We start from the raw sequence: 20,388 nt of genomic DNA on the forward strand, positions 1-20,388 counted from the left end.
CATCAAATAGTCGGTTATCATGGCGTGATAATGACCGCCAGTAACGGTTATGTTATCAATGGCATAATTTTTGAAGAAATAAGGACCGATGATTCAACCGGACCACAAACCACACCAAATAGTTGTTTGGCAGCTCTTGAATATCTTCAAGTTGTTCTTCGTCCGCGATGTCGCTTTGGAAAGTCGATCGGCTTCAGTTCTTGCACAAGATATATTTTGTACGTTTTCATTTTAAGATCTCGGCGTAAAATGCGCCAAGTTCTTCCATATGTCAGTCCGAGTTGCCGCGAACGGCGCCGAATCGACTCTCCACTCTCAGCTACGGCTGCTATATTTGCTTCACTGCGAGCTCGACGTGGTCTATTCGGTCGAATATTATCCAATGTACGCTCAGTAGGCCGATTATGATGACCACGCATGAAACTCATTCTTTACAGAACATCAATTATCTTATAAAGGTGAACGTGACAGCTTGACATGACTCGAGCATCGTCTGTCAAATAAAGTCTATTAAAAAAACTAACTCTGTTTGAATCACTGAAATATTTATATCAGAGAGAAATATTTTGAGCTTTTTGATTATTTAATATAAAATTAAATTACAAATTACAATATAAAATTAAATACAATTGAATTCAATTAATTTGAGAAATTTCGTTAATTCAGAAATATAGCACCAACTCTATATATTCATAGCTCAAAATTAAATTTTTGCTTCTATAATTAAATTTTCAAGCTTTTGAATTCCTTTTTATGTAGTCAAATCTTGTTTAACATATCTATATACATTTATTTCTTCAAGTATTTACTAAATTATTTGACTGCGCTTGCATCGATGTTTATTTGTACGCTTGAAGTATGAGCTACAATATGCATATTAGATGCTTCATAGTACTAATCTAGATAAATATGTGTACTATATGTAAATATGTACACAAAATTATATTTAACAAGTTGTAGTCACTTTAGCTTAACCGTGTACGGTAATCTCATCAACCACTTCTAGTCAATTAGTTTCAATTACGACACACATGTCAGAAAGTGACACTCAACTTAGTGTGTCAGTACATGAATAAGATAAAGTGGAACAAAAATAAAAAAAAAGTGGAAATTAAAAATAGAGAATAATTTGAAATGTAGAAAAGTGTGGATATTAGACACTGGAAATTAAAAATTTCACAACTTTTGTTGTAGAATGAATTCGTTTTTTAATAAAGAAGTATAATTTGTTAGATTAAAAATAAGATCATAAGTTCATGTTACAAAATACTTGAATTCTCTCTGAAAGATATACATAATTATATAGATAATCCCAGAATACTGAATACTTAGTATTTGTATACTCTCGCAACAAAGTTGCTAGCAACAAAGTTGCTAAAGAGAGTTAGCGGTTAGGGTTATATATACCAAAGTGATCAGGGTGAAGAGTGGAGTTCAAATCCGAAAATTTGGTATGAAGGATCGCACCATGAAGGGGCATATTTGGATATAATTTGGGAAGATGGGCGTGGCCCCGCCCCCAAATAGGTTTTTTGTACATATCTCGGAAACCAATGGAGCTATATAAACCACACAAAATTAAAGAAATCGGATAATAAATAAATGAAACTTGGTTTGTAATAGTTTCCTTACATCCCAATGATATGTTGTGAAAATAGGCCAAATCGCTTCACAACCACGTCTACTTCCTATATACCAGAACTTTGAAGACGATCTTAATCGTTTACATTACAATGTATAAAATGCTTACTAGTGAAGATATCGGTGCAGAACTTTGCACAAATACTATGTTTATAGTGTGGCAGCCCCATTCTAAAAATCGCCGAAAGCGGACCATAGATTTTTAAGGCCCCATATATCGAACACAAGGATCTCGGTTCTTCTAATCTAATATTAGGGTTTCCCAATGAATTTTATACAATATATATGACGAATATGTGGGTCAAATTGTGTATTTTATAATATAAATAAAGTTAAATAAATAAATTGCGAGAGTATAAAATGTTCGCTTATACCCGAACTTAGCCCTTCCTTACTTGTTTAAGTTATTTTTTCGAAGTTACAAGTTTTCAAAATTGCTATTTCGCAATAACACACATCTGTCGTTTCCAACGCAAACTAGCATCAATTATCAGTCTAGTGCAAAATGTCTTCGTGTATGTTGTGTGCAAATTTATGCATTTGAGTGCAATGCGATTGCCCAAGTGTGAATGACCAATTGTTTACTTGAGTACTTGGTCAAGGTATGACAATTTAATTTCAGAGACAGAAGAGAGGTAGAATAATCATATAATTGTCTATCATGAAAGAATTGTTGATGATATTTATGCAAGAAAATACATTTTTTGTGCTAAATTTAGTAGTTTGTCCTTAAATTCAATATTATACTTATCTCATAGCTCAGAATACATTTACAATTGTCATAATAATAGTCTGAACCGAGTACATCCCAAAAATCTTCCCTAATAAAGTTGTTGTTAAATTTAGTCTTTTTGGTCTACTACGAGGTAGATGAAATCACTGATCTAATATACGGGGAGTGTTCAAAATGGAGACCCAATTATAAAGGCGACAACATTAATGTAGACAAATGGATATGAAAATTCCTGTTATTTTTTGAACACAGCTCGTACATATGTAAATTGGTCGACATCGGGCTATACCTTTTCAAGTCTTTAGATAATGAATATGAGAACCCTTTTCTTTTAACTGACTTTGTACCGAAAAAGTTGGTCGATTTATAACATATTTTAATGAAACGAAATTTTAATAATGTATCATGTTATTAAAAATGTATAACATCGGTTCAGTACTTGCTCTATCTAAAGTAGCCTCTGTACCAAATATTAGGTTGGCAAATATCTCCATTCCGCCCTTTTATTCTTTTTGAACTTCGCGGCTATGTATAAAGCGCTATAGAGCTCATATCTGGCAATACTAGACATCTTTGAAAGATGTTGACATAACCTACAAAACGATGCTATGCATGATTAATTTGGATATTGCGTTCAACAGTTATAGACGTGTAAACATGGAGTACACTAACGCCGAACTTCGCGCTATTTCAAAGTTTTCCTTCGTTAAAGGCAAATCCGCTAGAGAAACGTTCCATGAGATTAATCGTGTTTTGGGCGACGGCACTCTATCCCTTCGTACTGCGAAGGAATGATTTCCATGATGACTGGCGCCGAAAAATGGATCACATACGACAATATCAAGCAAAAACGGTCGTAGGCGAAGCCCGGGGAATCTTCGCAAACAGTGGCCAAGTCGGGATTGACGGCCTGGAAGGTTTTGCTGTGTGTTTGGTGGGATTGGAAGGGAATCATCCACTATGAGCTGCTTCCATATGGCCAGACGCTTAATTCTACCATCTACTGCGAACAACTGGACCGCTTGAAGCAGACGATCGACCAGAAGCATACAGAATTGGCCAACAGGAAGGGTGTAGTGTTCCACCAGGACAACGCCAGACCACACACTTCGTTAATGACTCGTCAGAACCTATGAGAGCTATTTTCTTTCAAAATATTATTGCTCAGTTGCTCAGCTCAAACTCGTGTCTCATTGCTTCCTCAGCGTGACGTCATTAGCTGTCATTTATAGTTTCATACTAATTAAATTCAATTAAATAAACAATAAGAAATAGCCAAATAAAGCAAAGCGAGCAATTTAAGACACACGCTCATATTTATGTGCTCAAATATGTATATTCTTTATAAATACATATACAGAGTATATACATACATAAATATATACATTTGTAAGTGTACATACAGTATAAGACTTCATCCATGCATTTAACGTAATGTTAATGACTTTGCGTTGCATTAAGCGGCACAGTGTTGCAATTGAGGGTAGTAGGTCATCGATGACCATACAGCGCCACATTAAAACGCAATCATGTGTGCGTTATGCACGCAATTTCCTTTGCAAACCACAATGCAGCTCATTGCATATTTGATTGATATTTTAATTGGAATTATTGATGCGCCTTCTGTGCTTATGTATGTACATATGTACATATGTATATTTAAGTAATAATTATTTCCAATGCATTGGCTTTCACTTGCATAACATTTTACTATATTTTCTCGTTTTTTCTTTTTTGCTCTTTTGCAGATAACAATCATCGAACGCCAAGTATTCGACTTTCTCGGATATATGTGGGCGCCCATTTTGGTTAATTTCTTTCACATAATATTCATCATATTGGGCTTTTATGGAGCATATCACTTTAGAATAAAATACATAATAACCGTAAGTAGTAAAAATTGAAAATATTCCTTAAAAAAAATATAAAAATTTAAGCGTGTGTTCGTTTGCAACTCGCTAATCGCTTAAGTAGTGGTAAATCTTAAATTGATTCGCTTGATTTATTTTAGTTTTATTCGCTCCTAAACAAATATCATTTTTAATAATCCTTAAATGTCGTCAATGACCGATTAACTTTGTGCTTAATAACGGTAATTTTCCGACTAGTTTGTAAGCTGACTTGATTTGAGTTCTCATATACTCACTTAACAAGGTTCAAATATATATTTATATACAAATAAATACATATATGTTTATTTATACTTATATTAGTATTTATACAACAACAACAAATTATTTTTTAACTTTGTCCCAAAATAGTCCGATTTTTTATAACATAAATGCAACTCATTTATTATTGACGTCACATTCTATTTTCTTGTACTTTTGTTGTTGCTATATGTATGCCTATTACACGTATTCTCTGATTATAATCCCTACTCACGCACGTGGTACAATCGTCATATCCCATCAGCAAAACACTTGCCTCTACCTCAACTGGTGCTTTGTAGTACTTAGAACTTAGTGCAGCGCACTTTCCCGTTTAACAGCCGACAGCTGCTTTGATTTCCCATAACCAATAATATAAATACACAGCGAAAGCTGAACAAATACAAAAAACTTTCTGGTATTCTAAAAATATATACCATTTAGAGGCATAGTTTGGGTGTAGACTTTTTTTGGCTTGTGCTCAATTGGATTACTTTGACTTTGGTGTATTAGAATATATACATAAATCGATAGTTCGTAAAAAAATAGAAGCTTATTTATTGAAGTCATGAATTATGAATACGATTTACTAGAAATAGCATGCCCATTAATTATTTTGGTACCAGTATTTGGAAGAAACTACATAGACATAGACTACACATATTGGTACTTGCGATATACCAATTAGAGTTTGGTGCGAAACTTAGTGAAGATTTAGAAACTATCAATTTATAAATAATGCCTTTTATACTCTACCGTTTCCGACGGAAGATTTCTTAAAACACAGCAACATGAGATTGAGATTTGGCATTCCTGACCTAAGCAAACTTCCGTTCAAAAATTTATTGTATTGTGCCGCTTAAGCCATCTTTAGATTCGTTGAGATTGAGAACAAGTAAGGAAGGGCTAAGTTCGGGTGTAACCGACCATTTTATACTCTCGTAATTTATTTATTTAACTTTATTTATATTATATAATACACAATTTGACCCACATATTCGTCATATATATTTTATAAAGTCCATTGAAAGTTGGAATCCCTAATATTAGGTTAGAATCACCGAGGTCCTTGTGTGCGATATATTGGGCCTTAAAAACCTATGGTCCGATTTCGGCGATTTTTAGAATGGGGCTTCCACACTATTAACATAGTATTTGTGCAAGGTGCTGCACCGATATCTTCACTAGTGCTTACTTTATATATTGTAAAGTAAACGATTCAGATTGTCTTCAAAGTTCTGGTATATAGGAAGTAGGCGTGGTTGTGAAGCGATTTGGCCTATTTTAACAACATATCATTGGGATGTAAACTATTACAAACCAAGTTTCATTGACATCGGTCAAGTAGTTCCTGAGATATGGTTTTTGACCCATAAGTGGGCGACGCCACGCCCATTTTCCATTTTGTATAAAAATCTGAGTGCAGATTTCATCTGCCATTTCCTATGTGAAATTTAGTGTTTCTGACGTTTTTCGTTAGTGAGTTAACCCACTTTTAGTAATTTTCAACCTAACTTTTGTATGAGATCTGGGCATGGTTATGATCCGATTTCTTTCATTTTTGGACTGTATTAGGAAGTGCCTAAAAAAAACGACTGCAGAAAGTTGGGTTTATATAGCTCTATTGGTTTGCGAGATATGTACAAAAAACTTAGTAGGGGGCGGGGCCACGCCCACTTCCCCAAAAAAATACATCCAAATATGCCCCTACATAGTGCGATCCTTCATACCAAATTTTGTTTCCATAGCTTTATTTAGGGCTTAGTTATGGCACTTTATGTGTTTTCGGTTTTCGCCATTTTGTGGGCGTGGCAGTGGTCCGATTTTGCTCATTTTCGAGAGCAACCTTCCTATGGTGCCAAGAAATAAGTGTGCCAAGTTTCATCAAGATGTCTTAATACGCTGTTCTGCAGACCCGAGGTGGCCTCACTAAATATTGACTATAGACTTTATTGGGCGACTGTATATTATATATGAACGTTATGACGAGATCAAAATATCAACAGAAATGCTCTGACTCGGGGTTCAACTGATTGCGGAACCTTCAGCTCAGAGGACTAGACTTGGTTACATCTCAATTTTATACAACAAAGAAGTGTCCGTCTTGGAGAGCTGTTTCTCTGTTAGTCTGATAAGCCTCTGCCTCTGAAGTTTTTAACATTCCCGGTTTTAAATTATAGAAAAGAAGCTGTGAGCATAATCAGTCAATAAGCCAGGATTTTCAACTCAAAAGTTTTGAGATATGAATATTATATCTCTCGACAAATTTATGAAGCTTATGCTCTCCGTGGTGCTTCATAAACCACGATAAAACTCCGAAAAGACTAACTCGTCATCGGTCTTCTTATATACTCTTATAGCCTTTTCGCACAGGAGCTAATTGATCAATTAACCGGCCTTTGCTCGATTAAAGCGTTGATTTACACATCTTGTACCATACAAAATAAAATTCTAATTTTTCTATATTGATTTTTAATCAATTTTAATCGATTTGCAAATGAAATACAACTCTGCGACAAAGTATGTATTTGTAAGTAATATGTATAATAGTGGACGGTAGATGTCGCTACTTAACTGAATTAATGACTGTGTTTATTGACAAAATATTAACCAGCTGTTGAGACTTACCAACTTCTTATGATAAACAAAAACAAAAATGTATAACAGCTGATAGATGATCGAGCAGCCGGCAGTGCGAAAAACAAAAATTGGTTTCTCAATTAAAATTTTAATTGATCTATTAATTTGGCTGTGCGAAAAGACATGCTCTGAATTGGGTACAGTTTGTTTGAAGTCATTTACCGTATATTCGATGCCATCTAATTTAATTTTTTGTAGAGACGCCTAAATTTTGGGAAGAATTCCCACACTTCCTCATACACTTAACTGCTTTCGAAAATGCATATCCAAATATATTTTTATGAGTGTACCAAAATAGATATAAATAAATGTATTGTGTCATATCAAGTGAAATTATCTAATCGCTTACACATAAGTATTAATGTAAACACAGACAGCGGGGCGTAAAGATAACAGTGATAAAACAGTGAACTTCCGTCATCAAATGGTGATAACGCACTGACAATAAAGAACAATTCCCAACATTTCGTTTTATCTGGTCTTTCGCAAATACATTTATATAGATGTATGTATGTATTTAATCGGCGTTAAACAAAGCGCGCGCTTTTACACACATTTATTTCATGAACTCTGGATAAAAAAAATGAGATATGTGTTTGTAAGTGTGTAAATAATAAAAAAAGATATCAAAAAGTCAACGAAACTGTTGAACAAAGCAATCTACTACACGTGCTTATCACTGTTTATATCTTAATATAATACATATATCTAAATGTCACCACAAACATTACGTTTCCTTTAAGCATGTCTGTATATTTGTATGCCTTACTGTAGATATGAGCGCAGCTAAATGGCTAGAAAGCGCCCACAACACAAATAATCACTTCGTAAATAGTTAGTTAGTGTTGAGGAAATTTTATATGAACTCACTTTGAACTCACAGTCGCCGCAACGGCGATAAGTTCTGCTTTAGCGGCGTGTCGTGGTTTGGCCAAGGCTTATGATTTTGAATAAAAATACATTTTCTTATTTACATACGCAAATGCGCACATTCGCGCGCCATTTGATAAGCCCGTCTTTTTATCTGAGTTTGAGCGAGCTACATAAGTGAAAGGAAGATATGTATTTACATATGTATATAAACACTAGTCAACAAATCAGATTTTTATACTCTCGCAATAAAAGTTGCTAAGAGAGTATTATAGTTTTGTTCACATAACGGTTGTTTGTAAGTCATAAAACCAAACGAGTTAGATATAGGGTTATAAATACCAAAGTGATCAGGGTGACGAGTAAAGTTCAAATCCGGATGTCTGTCTGTCCGTCCGTCCGTCTGTCCGTGCAACGGATAACTTGAGTAAAAATTGAGATATCTTAACGAAACTTGGAACACGTATTCCTTGGCACCCTGAGGAGGTTTCTTTCGAAAATGGGCAAAATCGGTCCACTGCCACGCCCACAAAATGGCGGAAACCGAAAACCTATAAAGTGTCATAACTAAGCCATAAATAAAGTTATGAAAATAAAATTTGGAACATAGGATCGTATTAGGGAGGGGCATATTCGGATGTAATTTTTTTGGAAAAGTGGGCGTGACCCCGCCCTCAAATAGGTTTTTTGTATATAACTCCCAAACCAATAAAGCTATATAAACCAAACCTTCTGCAGTCGTTTCTTTTAGCCGTTTCCTTATACAGTCCAAAAATGAAAGAAATCGGATAATAACCACGCCCACCTCCCATACAAAGGTTAGGTTGAAAATGACTAAAAGTGGGTTAACTCACTAACGAGAAACGTCAGAAACACTAAATTTTACAGAAGAAATAGCAGAAGGAAGCTGCACTCAGACTTTTTAACAAAATGAAAAATGGGCGTGGCATCGCCCACTTATGGGTCAAAAACCATATCTCAGGAACTATCCGATTTTAATGAAATTTAATATATAACACTTTCTTGACACCCTGATGACATGGGTGGAATATGGATGAAATCGGTTCACAACCACGACTACTTTCTTTATAAGGGTGATTTTTTAAGAGCTTGATAACTTTTTAAAAAAAAAAAACGCATAAAATTTGCAAAATCTCATCGGTTCTTTATTTGAAACGTTAGATTCATGACATTTACTTTTTGAAGATAATTTCATTTAAATGTTGACCGCGGCTGCGTCTTAGGTGGTCCATTCGGAAAGTCCAATTTTGGGCAACTTTTTCGAGCATTTCGGCCGGAATAGCCCGAATTTCTTCGGAAATGTTGTCTTCCAAAGCTGGAATAGTTGCTGGCTTATTTCTGTAGACTTTAGACTTGACGTAGCCCCACAAAAAATAGTCTAAAGGCGTTAAATCGCATGATCTTGGTGGCCAACTTACGGGTCCATTTCTTGAGATGAATTGTTCTCCGAAGTTTTCCCTCAAAATGGCCATAGAATCGCGAGCTGTGTGGCATGTAGCGCCATCTTGTTGAAACCACATGTCAACCAAGTTCAGTTCTTCCATTTTTGGCAACAAAAAGTTTGTTAGCATCGAACGATAGCGATCGCCATTCACCGTAACGTTGCGTCCAACAGCATCTTTGAAAAAATACGGTCCAATGATTCCACCAGCGTACAAACCACACCAAACAGTGCATTTTTCGGGATGCATGGGCAGTTCTTGAACGGCTTCTGGTTGCTCTTCACCCCAAATGCGGCAATTTTGCTTATTTACGTAGCCATTCAACCAGAAATGAGCCTCATCGCTGAACAAAATTTGTCGATAAAAACATTTCGAACCGAACACTGATTTTGGTAATAAAATTCAATGATTTGCAAGCGTTGCTCGTTAGTAAGTCTATTCATGATGAAATGTCAAAGCATACTGAGCATCTTTCTCTTTGACACCATGTCTGAAATCCCACGTGATCTGTCAAATACTAATGCATGAAAATCCTAACCTCAAAAAAATCACCCGTTAACTCAATTTTGAATTCCATCTGAATCCTTCACTTTTCATGTATACATAAGGAACCAATGAAGATAGCGGAATAAAACTTTACACAGATAGTACATATCATCTCTGACTTCACTTGTGAAAAAATTGTCGAAAACGGACTATAACTTTTCAAGACCACAGATATCGAACATGTTGAACTCAGCGCCCAAGGGTAAATTTTAACCGACAAATTGTGTAAATCTCTCAGATAATTTAATGTAATTCAGAGGAAATTGTTTTCTTCTAATAGTGTGATTCTGTTCCAAAAATATTAAAATCGGATAATAACATCTCCTAGCTCCCATATACCTAATTATAGGTTTTTCAAAAATACGGTGGGCTTTAATCTGCATATATGTATTGGTTAATATGTGAGATATCTTAGCGAAATTAAGTGAGTGTATTAGTCTTGGATATAGCGTACCTTGCTGGTGAAAATGAATGAAAACGGTTCAGAAATTACCTCAGCCCTCATACACTATATAGGACGATTTTCGTTTTTAAAAAAATTTCTTCAATAAATTGCGAGAGTATAAAATGTTCGGTTGCACTCGAACTTAGCCTTTCCTTACTTGTTTAATGTTTATTTGAAGTTGTTGTAGTAATAAAGGAAAAAAGTCTTAGTAAAAGTCCAAAAGTAGCCCTAGTGCGTGCTTGTATATTTCTAATATTTGGTTCTGCAAGTCGCTGCACACGCTCCAGACACGACACTCAAGCGCGTACTTGGAACTTTTAAAATTGTGTACAGCAAACAGCTGCGAGCACTCGTTACTCGACTCTCTGGCACGCGATTGCAATGCCAAGAGAATGACTTGCAAGACGATTTTCAGTTTCAGATTAAGATTCCCCATCACCGTGTCTTTTTAATACCCTCACCTGGGAACTATTTCCAAAAAGTTGAGATTCGATCAATAAATATAGTCTATGTTACTCGGGATGAATGTAGCTTTCCAATGGTGAAATTTTTGAAATCGGCACAGTAGTTTTAGAGTTTATTCATTATAAACATACATACAAATCTTACCTCTTTATAATACTAGTATAGATTTTTTTTTTGAGTCGAGGAATTCACTTTTAATATGTTCATGTACAGTAAATACGACAGGGACTGTGGTTATTGATGCTTTTTGATAGTTTTTTACGAAAATTAGTTCGAAAAAAGTATTTTTCCTAGCTTCGAGGAGGAGAAATTAAATTTATTTACATATTTCATTTGAAAGGTTATTGACAAACCTACAGACTTACTAAGATTACCATTACCCATTGTGCGCCTAAAAATATGCAAAATTAAAATGTTGCCTACATTTAGGAGCGCACAAAAAATGAAATGATCCTAAAATTTGTGGAACAACGGATGTAAATTATACCAAATATGGTGTTAATAGTGGATTTAATTTTTAGTATCTTTCTTTTGAAGAAATTTAACCACTAAAATTTTAAGGATTTTTTTGAATATAAAAAAAATATTATATATCTATATAGCAAATGAGAGTTCTGTTGATTTTTGGTTATTTATATAATTATATCTAAATTCGGACAGATGGTATCTATATATATCTATATCTTATTATTTGTATAATATTTCATATATAAATATACTGCACTTGTTCATTAAACAACTGTTTATAGTTACCACCAACGCTGCCCTCATTAAAGTTGCACCAAATGTACTCACTGCTGTTTTACCTTACTATAAATTTCATTAACTTCGTATACAAAAAGTTCCCCCAAATTTTAACTAAATTTTTTATTCTTATCTAATCAGTTGTACTCGCGCTCCATATAAATACTTGTATGTAAATAAGTAAAATGCAAACGAAGGGGCAGTATACAAAAAAGACTTGTTATCCGCCAGTGCAACAAGCCATTGACATTTTTCGATTGAAAAAAAAACTAACAATAAAGCTTATCAGTTATGAATCTCACCATGCTTGGAGAGGGGATTACGCGTACGCCATGGCGTCGTCGATAGCAAATCAGCTCTCAATTGCATTGCGAAAGTTTATTAGTTGTTCAGAGATAAGAAGTGTCATACGTTTTATTTATTTTTGTTGTTTTTGTTACTTTTTGTTGTTATTATTATATTTTGTTTGCTTTTTCTTTGCTCTACAACTTTTTTGGTCAAAGTGACACACTTTTAATGTTTTAAATGAGGTTTAAATAGGGTGACCGAAAAAAGTGGAATAAAAAATTGAATAAGAATTTGAAAATAAGATACACTGAACTATTATCGGTACAATTTTAGAGTGTAAGCGTATATATGAGCATATACTAATAAATAAAAATATATTTTTTTTATTTTCTCGCCTGATTTCAGTATTTAATATGGAGCTTCATTTGGATTGGTTGGAATGCTTTTCTCATATGCTTTTATTTGAATGTAGGCATATTGGATCGGGTAAGTTAAAATTATTATACACATACATTTCATATTATTTATAATATAAATAAAATTTGAATAGGAAAAATATTATAAAATATATGAAAAAAATTAAAGAAAATTATATATAAAATAGAGAAAAAATTGTACAGATATGAAAAATTATAATGAGAATATATTTTTTCATAAACAATTTTTTTTTATTTTTAGTTTTTGAATATATTATTAAAATTTTTTTAATATATAAATAATTATTTTAAAATATTTGTATACATATAAATTTTTTTTTTAATAAAACTTTTATTTAAAAAAAAAAATATTTTTTTTTAATATTAAAGATGATTAAAAAATACCAATAACAAATTAATACAAATTAAAAAGGAAATTTTTAATGAACAGATACAGAAAATTTAATATTTAAAAATTATAAAAAAATATTAATTTTATTTAAATAAAAAGTTATTTTTTGTTTTTATTAAATATTTATATATTAATTTTTATTTCAATATTATTAAACTTTTTGTTAATTATTATTTGTTTATTACAAAATATTATATTATTTATGTATTGTGTTTTTTTATTATTTTGGTTCACATTTTGTTTTAAAAAATTCTTTTATATAACCCACTTTTTTAATAATTTCTTTTCCTTCTACCATATTTATGTAATTTCTTCCAACATATAGGACAGCGATCTGCTCAATTTGGGCACCGGTAGCGTCTCCTGGTTCGAGGTGAACGGTTATGGTTGCAAGCCAACATATCCAGTAAATATCACCTCCGACGATCCATTTCGTCCGATACGTCCGGAACGTGTGGACGATTGTTTATTAGATTATACTATAGTGGAGATTGTACAGTCGGGTGTGCAATGCGCTTTAGCGGTGAGTAGAAATTCTGGATAATAGTACTAAAATATAAATAAATTATTTCTAATGTTTATAATAAAAATTTTATGAAATTTTAATATTTAATATATTTCCTATTTCACTTGTTTCAGTTACTTGGTATTTTAGGCGCCATATTAATAAGTTACATATTCCTCGATGAAGATGACAGATGTAAGTTGAAACATTTTTTTATTATTATTTATCGTTTTTTTTTATTTAATAAAAAACATTTAGTAGAAGTTTTTAATTAATAGGTGTGAATAAAATTTGGTGCAGATTTCGACTATATAAAGTAAAGAAAAAATAAAAATGTATTTCATATCAAATTTTAAAAAATAACTCTGTAAAAATAACAACAATGACACCAGTTATAAAATAAAAATGAAATAAATTAAAAAAATTACAAAAAATCCATCTAAAAATAATAAATAACGGTATTCAATTTTTTTAATTAAATACACAAAGAATCATTAAACCTATAGGCGAGAATTAAAAAAAAAAAATAAAAAATATAATAAATCGATAAAAATCGATTTCGATAAATTCGTTGTAATCGTTTTAAAAAAATGTCAAATTATTAAAATTTCATAATTTTGATGTCAGTGTGAGCAATAAATCAAAAACAATAAAGTAAGATATAAATTATTTTTATCGATATCAAATCGAGGTAATCGATAAAAATCGATTTCGATAAATTCGTTATAATCGATTTAATTTTTTTTTTTCAATTATTAAGACTTGCTAATTTTGATTTTAATTTGGGCAATCATGCAAAAACGACAACATTAACCTAACATCTACATAAAACGATTTTTTGTATTATTACCGTTATGAAGTGTCAATATTTGTCTCTCTCAGTTGGTATCCCTTTTACATAAATAGTCCATAGTTTACCATGTTTTCTAAGGCTCTGCTTTAAGAAAAGAGCTTTCGATATGGTTCTACAAGCCATGAATGATTTGATTTCCAACATTCAATGTTCTTTTTACAATAATCCGTAAAGTCTTCATTTATTATACATAGCTAGAACCATTTTAAATGGACTCCGGCAAACTCGTACGTACACGCATCTCAACTTCACAGTTCCACGAAAGTACCGCCATTTCCATGACACATGTCTGTTTGCGTGCTTTCAAAAGGAGGAAGAGAATTGCTGCTGCAAAATCCCTCGCTCAATGCCACACTGTCAAAACAAACATAATAACCCCGAAGTGATGTGTGCACCAACCAACCAAGCACCAGCAGCATTATTGACAGCACTCACCTTCATATTGACATTAGTGTCAAACTAGAAAGTTTTCACTTTCACTATCCGCTTCCTCAACCACCGTCAAACGCATAGAAATTACAGTTTTTCAAACTCATTTTCGTTTTCGTTTTCATTGCCACCAACAACAACAACAACAACAAAGCTCGTTAAATCCAACTCCCACACACACACACACCCATTTGTATGCATAGAGGCGGCTATCAGTTGTTAGCTTGACTGGCGCTTGTTTGTCGAGCCATTTTTCCCTGCGACGCATTTCCATGGCCTTCTTCTTTGTGTGACAGTCGAGTCGAGTCAAATGCTGCTTTACAAATCAATTCAAGTGGAGGCAGCTAACTATCTCAGCATATAAAGGAAATTTACATTGCCATTCATTTCGCCGTCAACGGGCCCGGTGCCTTTTCATACAACATTTGTGCAATTTTTTGTTTGTATTATTGCTGTTGTTGTTGTTGTTGGTTGGTGAATTTCAAGTGAAATGGGCAGAAATATGCTCATCAGCAGTCAGTTGCAGCCAGTCGCACCCAACTCAAAATGTCAAGTATGAATGGAACATACAGTCGCTTATACATACATATACAGTTGTCTATGAACTAGTTTCGCCGCTGCGCGCCTGCAGTTCACTTGTGTAAACACCACTCGCCGGCAGTCAGCAAGTCCTCCAAACAGTGCGTCTCAGTACTTATCCTCGCGCTTGGCACATTGACGAGGCGCATGAGTGTGGCTGTTGTATGTGTTAGATGTGGTTCAAGTGGGCGTTGGTATGTAAAGGGTGATTTTTTAAGAGCTTGATAACTTTTTTAAAAAAAAAACGCATAAAATTTGCAAAATCTCATCGGTTCTTTATTTGAAACGTTAGATTGGTTCACGACATTTACTTTTTGAAGATAATTTCATTTAAATGTTGACCGCGGCTGCGTCTTAGGTGGTCCATTCGGAAAGTCCAATTTTGGGCAACTTTTTCGAGCATTTCGGCCGGAATAGCCCGAATTTCTTCGGAAATGTTGTCTTCCAAAGCTGGAATAGTTGCTGGCTTATTTCTGTAGACTTTAGACTTGACGTAGCCCCACAAAAAATAGTCTAAAGGCGTTAAATCGCATGATCTTGGTGGCCAACTTACGGGTCCATTTCTTGAGATGAATTGTTCTCCGAAGTTTTCCCTCAAAATGGCCATAGAATCGCGAGCTGTGTGGCATGTAGCGCCATCTTGTTGAAACCACATGTCAACCAAGTTCAGTTCTTCCATTTTTGGCAACAAAAAGTTTGTTAGCATCGAACGATAGCGATCGCCATTCACCGTAACGTTGCGTCCAACAGCATCTTTGAAAAAATACGGTCCAATGATTCCACCAGCGTACAAACCACACCAAACAGTGCATTTTTCGGGATGCATGGGCAGTTCTTGAACGGCTTCTGGTTGCTCTTCACCCCAAATGCGGCAATTTTGCTTATTTACGTAGCCATTCAACCAGAAATGAGCCTCATCGCTGAACAAAATTTGTCGATAAAAAAGCGGATTTTCTGCCAACTTTTCTAGGGCCCATTCACTGAAAATTCGACGTTGTGGCAGATCGTTCGGCTTCAGTTCTTGCACGAGCTGTATTTTATACGGTTTTACACCAAGATCTTTGCGTAAAATCTTCCATGTGGTCGAATAACACAAACCCAATTGCTGCGAACGGCGACGAATCGACATTTCACGGTCTTCAGCCACACTCTCAGAAACAGACGCAATATTCTCTTCTGTACGCACTGTACGCATTCGTGTGGTTGGTTTAATGTCCAATAAAGTAAACTGAGTGCGAAACTTGGTCACAATCGCATTAATTGTTTGCTCACTTGGTCGATTATGTAGACCATAAATCGGACGTAAAGCGCGAAACACATTTCGAACCGAACACTGATTTTGGTAATAAAATTCAATGATTTGCAAGCGTTGCTCGTTAGTAAGTCTATTCATGATGAAATGTCAAAGCATACTGAGCATCTTTCTCTTTGACATCATGTCTGAAATCCCACGTGATCTGTCAAATACTAATGCATGAAAATCCTAACCTCAAAAAAATCACCCGTTATATGCGAACATTAGGGAGGTATATAAATAATTTAACAAAATAGTTCTTAGAAAAAAATCTTGATATTTTGAAAAAAAAAAAACAAAATTGTTGATAATCTTTGATGTTAGTACTTCACATTGCATGTAAAAATTTCTTCCACCAGTACATTTATAGTATGTATGTATTATATGAGACACACATGAAGAGTTTTGCCCAATGATGGAATTATTCCATTAAAAAGTTGTTGTTTTTATAAAATATTTTTCTTCCCATAAAATGCTTTAATTGTGTAAAATACCATTAAAAAATTGCATATTCACATACAGCATTTTCTATAAAAACTCAAGATTAATGACCCTAAACATCAAGCCTGTCATATCAAATTTTGATATTTTTTTTTAAATTATATTTTAGTTAAATATTTGCGTAGATAGCGCTTGCTTATGACAGCTGACATAGTTACCACCCTTGTGTGGAGTAATTTTAGGTCGGACAGTGCGTATGAGCAACATACTTGGATAGCGTTTAAAAGCCTTTGGTGTTGGCTGTGTCGACATAGTTTCAGTATTAAATTCGTGATATGTCCACATATAGGCATATACAGTGTTGTGCATAGAAATAGAAACATAACCATATTTTAGGGTTTATACCTTTATTAGTACATATTTCCTACTTTATATGTCAGCATATACAAATAAATGACAAATAAAAACAAAATAGCGTTAAATGAAAAAATAAGAACAAAGCAAAAAAAAAACAAAAGTTGCTATTTTCACATAGATTAATTTGAATTCAAAATTGTGAGAAAATTCGAAAATTTCAAAATTCAGCCTGACCAACACCTTTCTTTCAAATTACAATGATATGCTCAAATTTTCGAATTTCTTTACCAAATTTTCAGCGTTATCAAGCGTATAACTTGTAGTTTTTTTCAATTAAAAATTAAACATTTGTTCCCTTTCATGAAATTAGTCAAAAGTGCAGTAGTAATGAATTTAAAGAATTTCAATCTCTATTCTTCATTGCCCATAACTCTGTAGAAATTAAAACTACAAGAGTTAAACTGATAGCAAATTATAGCTGAGAGAATCTACTGTGTAAATAAACTGAGTCTAATTTTGATAAAAATTTTGGAAAATTTTCATCATTTTTATACATTTCACCAAATTTCTGAAAAATTGTATCTTTTTTATTTTTTTTCACTAGTATAAAGTCCAACTTTTACCTCTTGAATAAATTTAATAAAGCTCTCCCCAAGTCCACTCAAATTGTAAGTAAACCAGACTTCACGAGACCCACCCAAAACATCAACAAACTTAACCTTATCAATCCCCTTTAACATGTAACAAAACTAACCTTCAAAGTGTAAATTCTGTCTCAAATATCATTGACACTGACCAAAATGTAAACAAAATCCGCCCCAAGGTCATTGACCTCACTCAGAAGGGAAACAAACCCCGGCCAAAGGTCAATGACCTCTACCCAAAATGTAAACAAACCCCGGCCAAAGGTCAATGACCTCGATCAAAAAGGTAAACAAACCCCTGTCAAAGGTCAATGACCGCGGCAATTGGTTTGTTTACATTTTGGGCGAGGTCATTGACCTTTGGTTAGGTTTACTTACTTTTCACATGGTTTACTTACAATTAGGGTCTAGGTCAATGACCTTGGGGTGGATTTTGTTTACATTTTGGTCGGTGTCAATGATATTTGAGAGAGGTTTATTTACACTTTGAAGGTTAGTTTTGTTACATGTTAAATGGGATTGATAAGGTTAAGTTTGTTGATGTTTTGGGTGGGTCTCGTGAAGTATGGATTACTTACAATTTGAGTGGAGTTGGGGAGAGCTTTATTAAATTTATTCAGGAGGTAAAAGTTGGACTTTATACTAGTGAAAAAAAAGATAAAATTTTTCAGAAATTTGGTGAAATGTATAAAAATTATGCAAGTTTTTCAAAAATTGTATCAAAAATTAAACTCTGCTTATTTCTATAGTAGGTTCTCTCAGCTATTATTTGCTATCATTTTAAGTCCAGTAACTTTAATTACTAAAGAGTTATACTATTACTACTTCATGAAAGGAAACAAATGCTTAAAGTTTAAGTTTTAAAAACTACAAGTTATACGCTTGATAACGCAAAAAAATTCATAAAGATATTCGAATATTTGAGCATATTATTGTAATTTGAATGAAAGGTGTTGATCAGGCTGAATTTTAAAAATTTCGATTTTTTCAAAAAATTTGATTTCAAATTAATTTACGTGAAAATAGGCAACTTTTGTGTGAGATTAAGGTGTAGCATTGCCCATTTGAAAAACTTCGAAAATGAAATATAGCTTTTCAAAGCTGCAGATACCGAATATGGGATACTCAGTTCCTGAGGTTGATTTTTTATTGAAAGTTTCCATAAATATCTAAAGTATTATTCTAAAGAAATTTTGAATGTTTCTTTTCATTATAATAATGTGCATTATGGCAAAATTGAGTAAACTCGGTTAATCACTTCCATCCATATAAATAATATAAAGATTTTTTTTATTCAGTATACATATATCGATTAATATGTGAGATAGCTTAGCAGCATTAAGTGAGGTATAATCTTGGATATAGTGTAGTTTGGTTACGCAACAGCGAACAGGTTCCAACTTCAAAGCTTTTGTGCGCCTGTTACAGCTAGAGGCACTAACGGTACAAAAAAGACGCACATAAGCTTCATAAGTGAACTGCATAGGTTTCACATCACGATTGTCTTGCTATTTACGTCTACAAAAGAGAGGAAAACTATATGAACATACATATGTACATATATACAGACCTACAAGGGAACACATGTTTATAAAGCTTTTGCATACTCATGGCTCGAATGGCTAAGCCTTCTGTAGGCAAACAAAGGGGCGGAAGTGAAATCGCAATTTTCCAACGAATGCATGCGAAGAAAGCGAAGTGAAAAACGCATGAAAGGAAAATGTCAAAGATTACGAAGCTAAAAAAGAAAGCACACTTTGAAAAAGAGTTAAAAAAGTGTAGGTGCGATAAAGTGGGTGAAGAAAGAAGTGAAAATAGAAAAAATTGAAAAAGAAATGTAAACGAAAATTTGAAAAAATATAACAAAAATCGAAAAAGAATTTGCAACTGCAAGTAAGGGTGTGCATGGAAGCATGCTGCCCCTGTTTTGTATGTACAACTACCTTGACATGCATTCGAGTCGTTACAAAAAAAAAACATATGTACATATGTATGTTTGTATGCTTCTGTGTTGGTGTTTGCACTTTTTTGGCATTTCACTGCCAATGGCTGCTTTATGGCGCACGCTCTTTCGCTCGATTCTTGCGTGCTGTTCAGCTTCATGCAAATCTCTTGCCACACACACTGCTTCTCCTATATTTGTATGTGTGTTTGTACACACGCATGGTGAAAAAGTGTGCAAACAGTGATATGAATTTTATAAGATTACCGCCAGCAAGGCGCTCATAATCTCAGAGGCAAGCACTTGCTATTTTGCTGACGGTCACACGCCATTGGCAGTGACAAATTATGTGTCTTTAAGTGAGATAAAAAATAACTGTGCATACTGATGTATGTACATATATACACATGTAGCTTTGTAAAAATCCTTTTTCTACCAACTCAGCCATTAGTTTTGAAGGAGTTGGTTAAGAGGTTGGGTTCAGTGTCAAAGAACAGCGAAGAACTGAAAGAGTAATAGAATGAGAAACGA

The 20,388-nt window shown here is 33.7% G+C and overlaps 2 protein-coding genes across 10 annotated transcripts in view; one reads left to right on the forward strand and one right to left on the reverse strand.

The window, feature by feature from the left end:
- The window catches only part of LOC105217174 (sodium/potassium-transporting ATPase subunit beta-1-interacting protein), a 145,467-nt gene that overhangs the window by 105,569 nt on the left and 19,510 nt on the right, over positions 1 to 20,388 (forward strand). For all 9 annotated transcript variants that reach the window (XM_054234126.1, XM_054234123.1, XM_054234124.1 and 6 more), the window contains 4 exons: positions 4,123 to 4,260; positions 12,391 to 12,471; positions 13,139 to 13,336; positions 13,453 to 13,513. In XM_054234126.1, the coding sequence (XP_054090101.1) occupies positions 4,123 to 4,260; positions 12,391 to 12,471; positions 13,139 to 13,336; positions 13,453 to 13,513 (478 nt within the window). The remainder of the gene's footprint in view (positions 1 to 4,122; positions 4,261 to 12,390; positions 12,472 to 13,138; positions 13,337 to 13,452; positions 13,514 to 20,388) is intronic.
- Positions 9,200 to 20,388, reverse strand: part of LOC128922696 (uncharacterized) — a 217,850-nt gene continuing 206,661 nt past the window's right edge. Inside the window, exon 2 of the mRNA XM_054234135.1 lies at positions 9,200 to 10,056. Coding sequence (XP_054090110.1) covers positions 9,228 to 9,746 — 519 coding nt within the window. The 5' untranslated portion in view covers positions 9,747 to 10,056 and the 3' untranslated portion in view covers positions 9,200 to 9,227. The remainder of the gene's footprint in view (positions 10,057 to 20,388) is intronic.

This window comes from Zeugodacus cucurbitae, chromosome 6 (genome assembly GCF_028554725.1).
Source record: "Zeugodacus cucurbitae isolate PBARC_wt_2022May chromosome 6, idZeuCucr1.2, whole genome shotgun sequence".
Lineage (NCBI taxonomy): Eukaryota > Metazoa > Arthropoda > Insecta > Diptera > Tephritidae > Zeugodacus > Zeugodacus cucurbitae.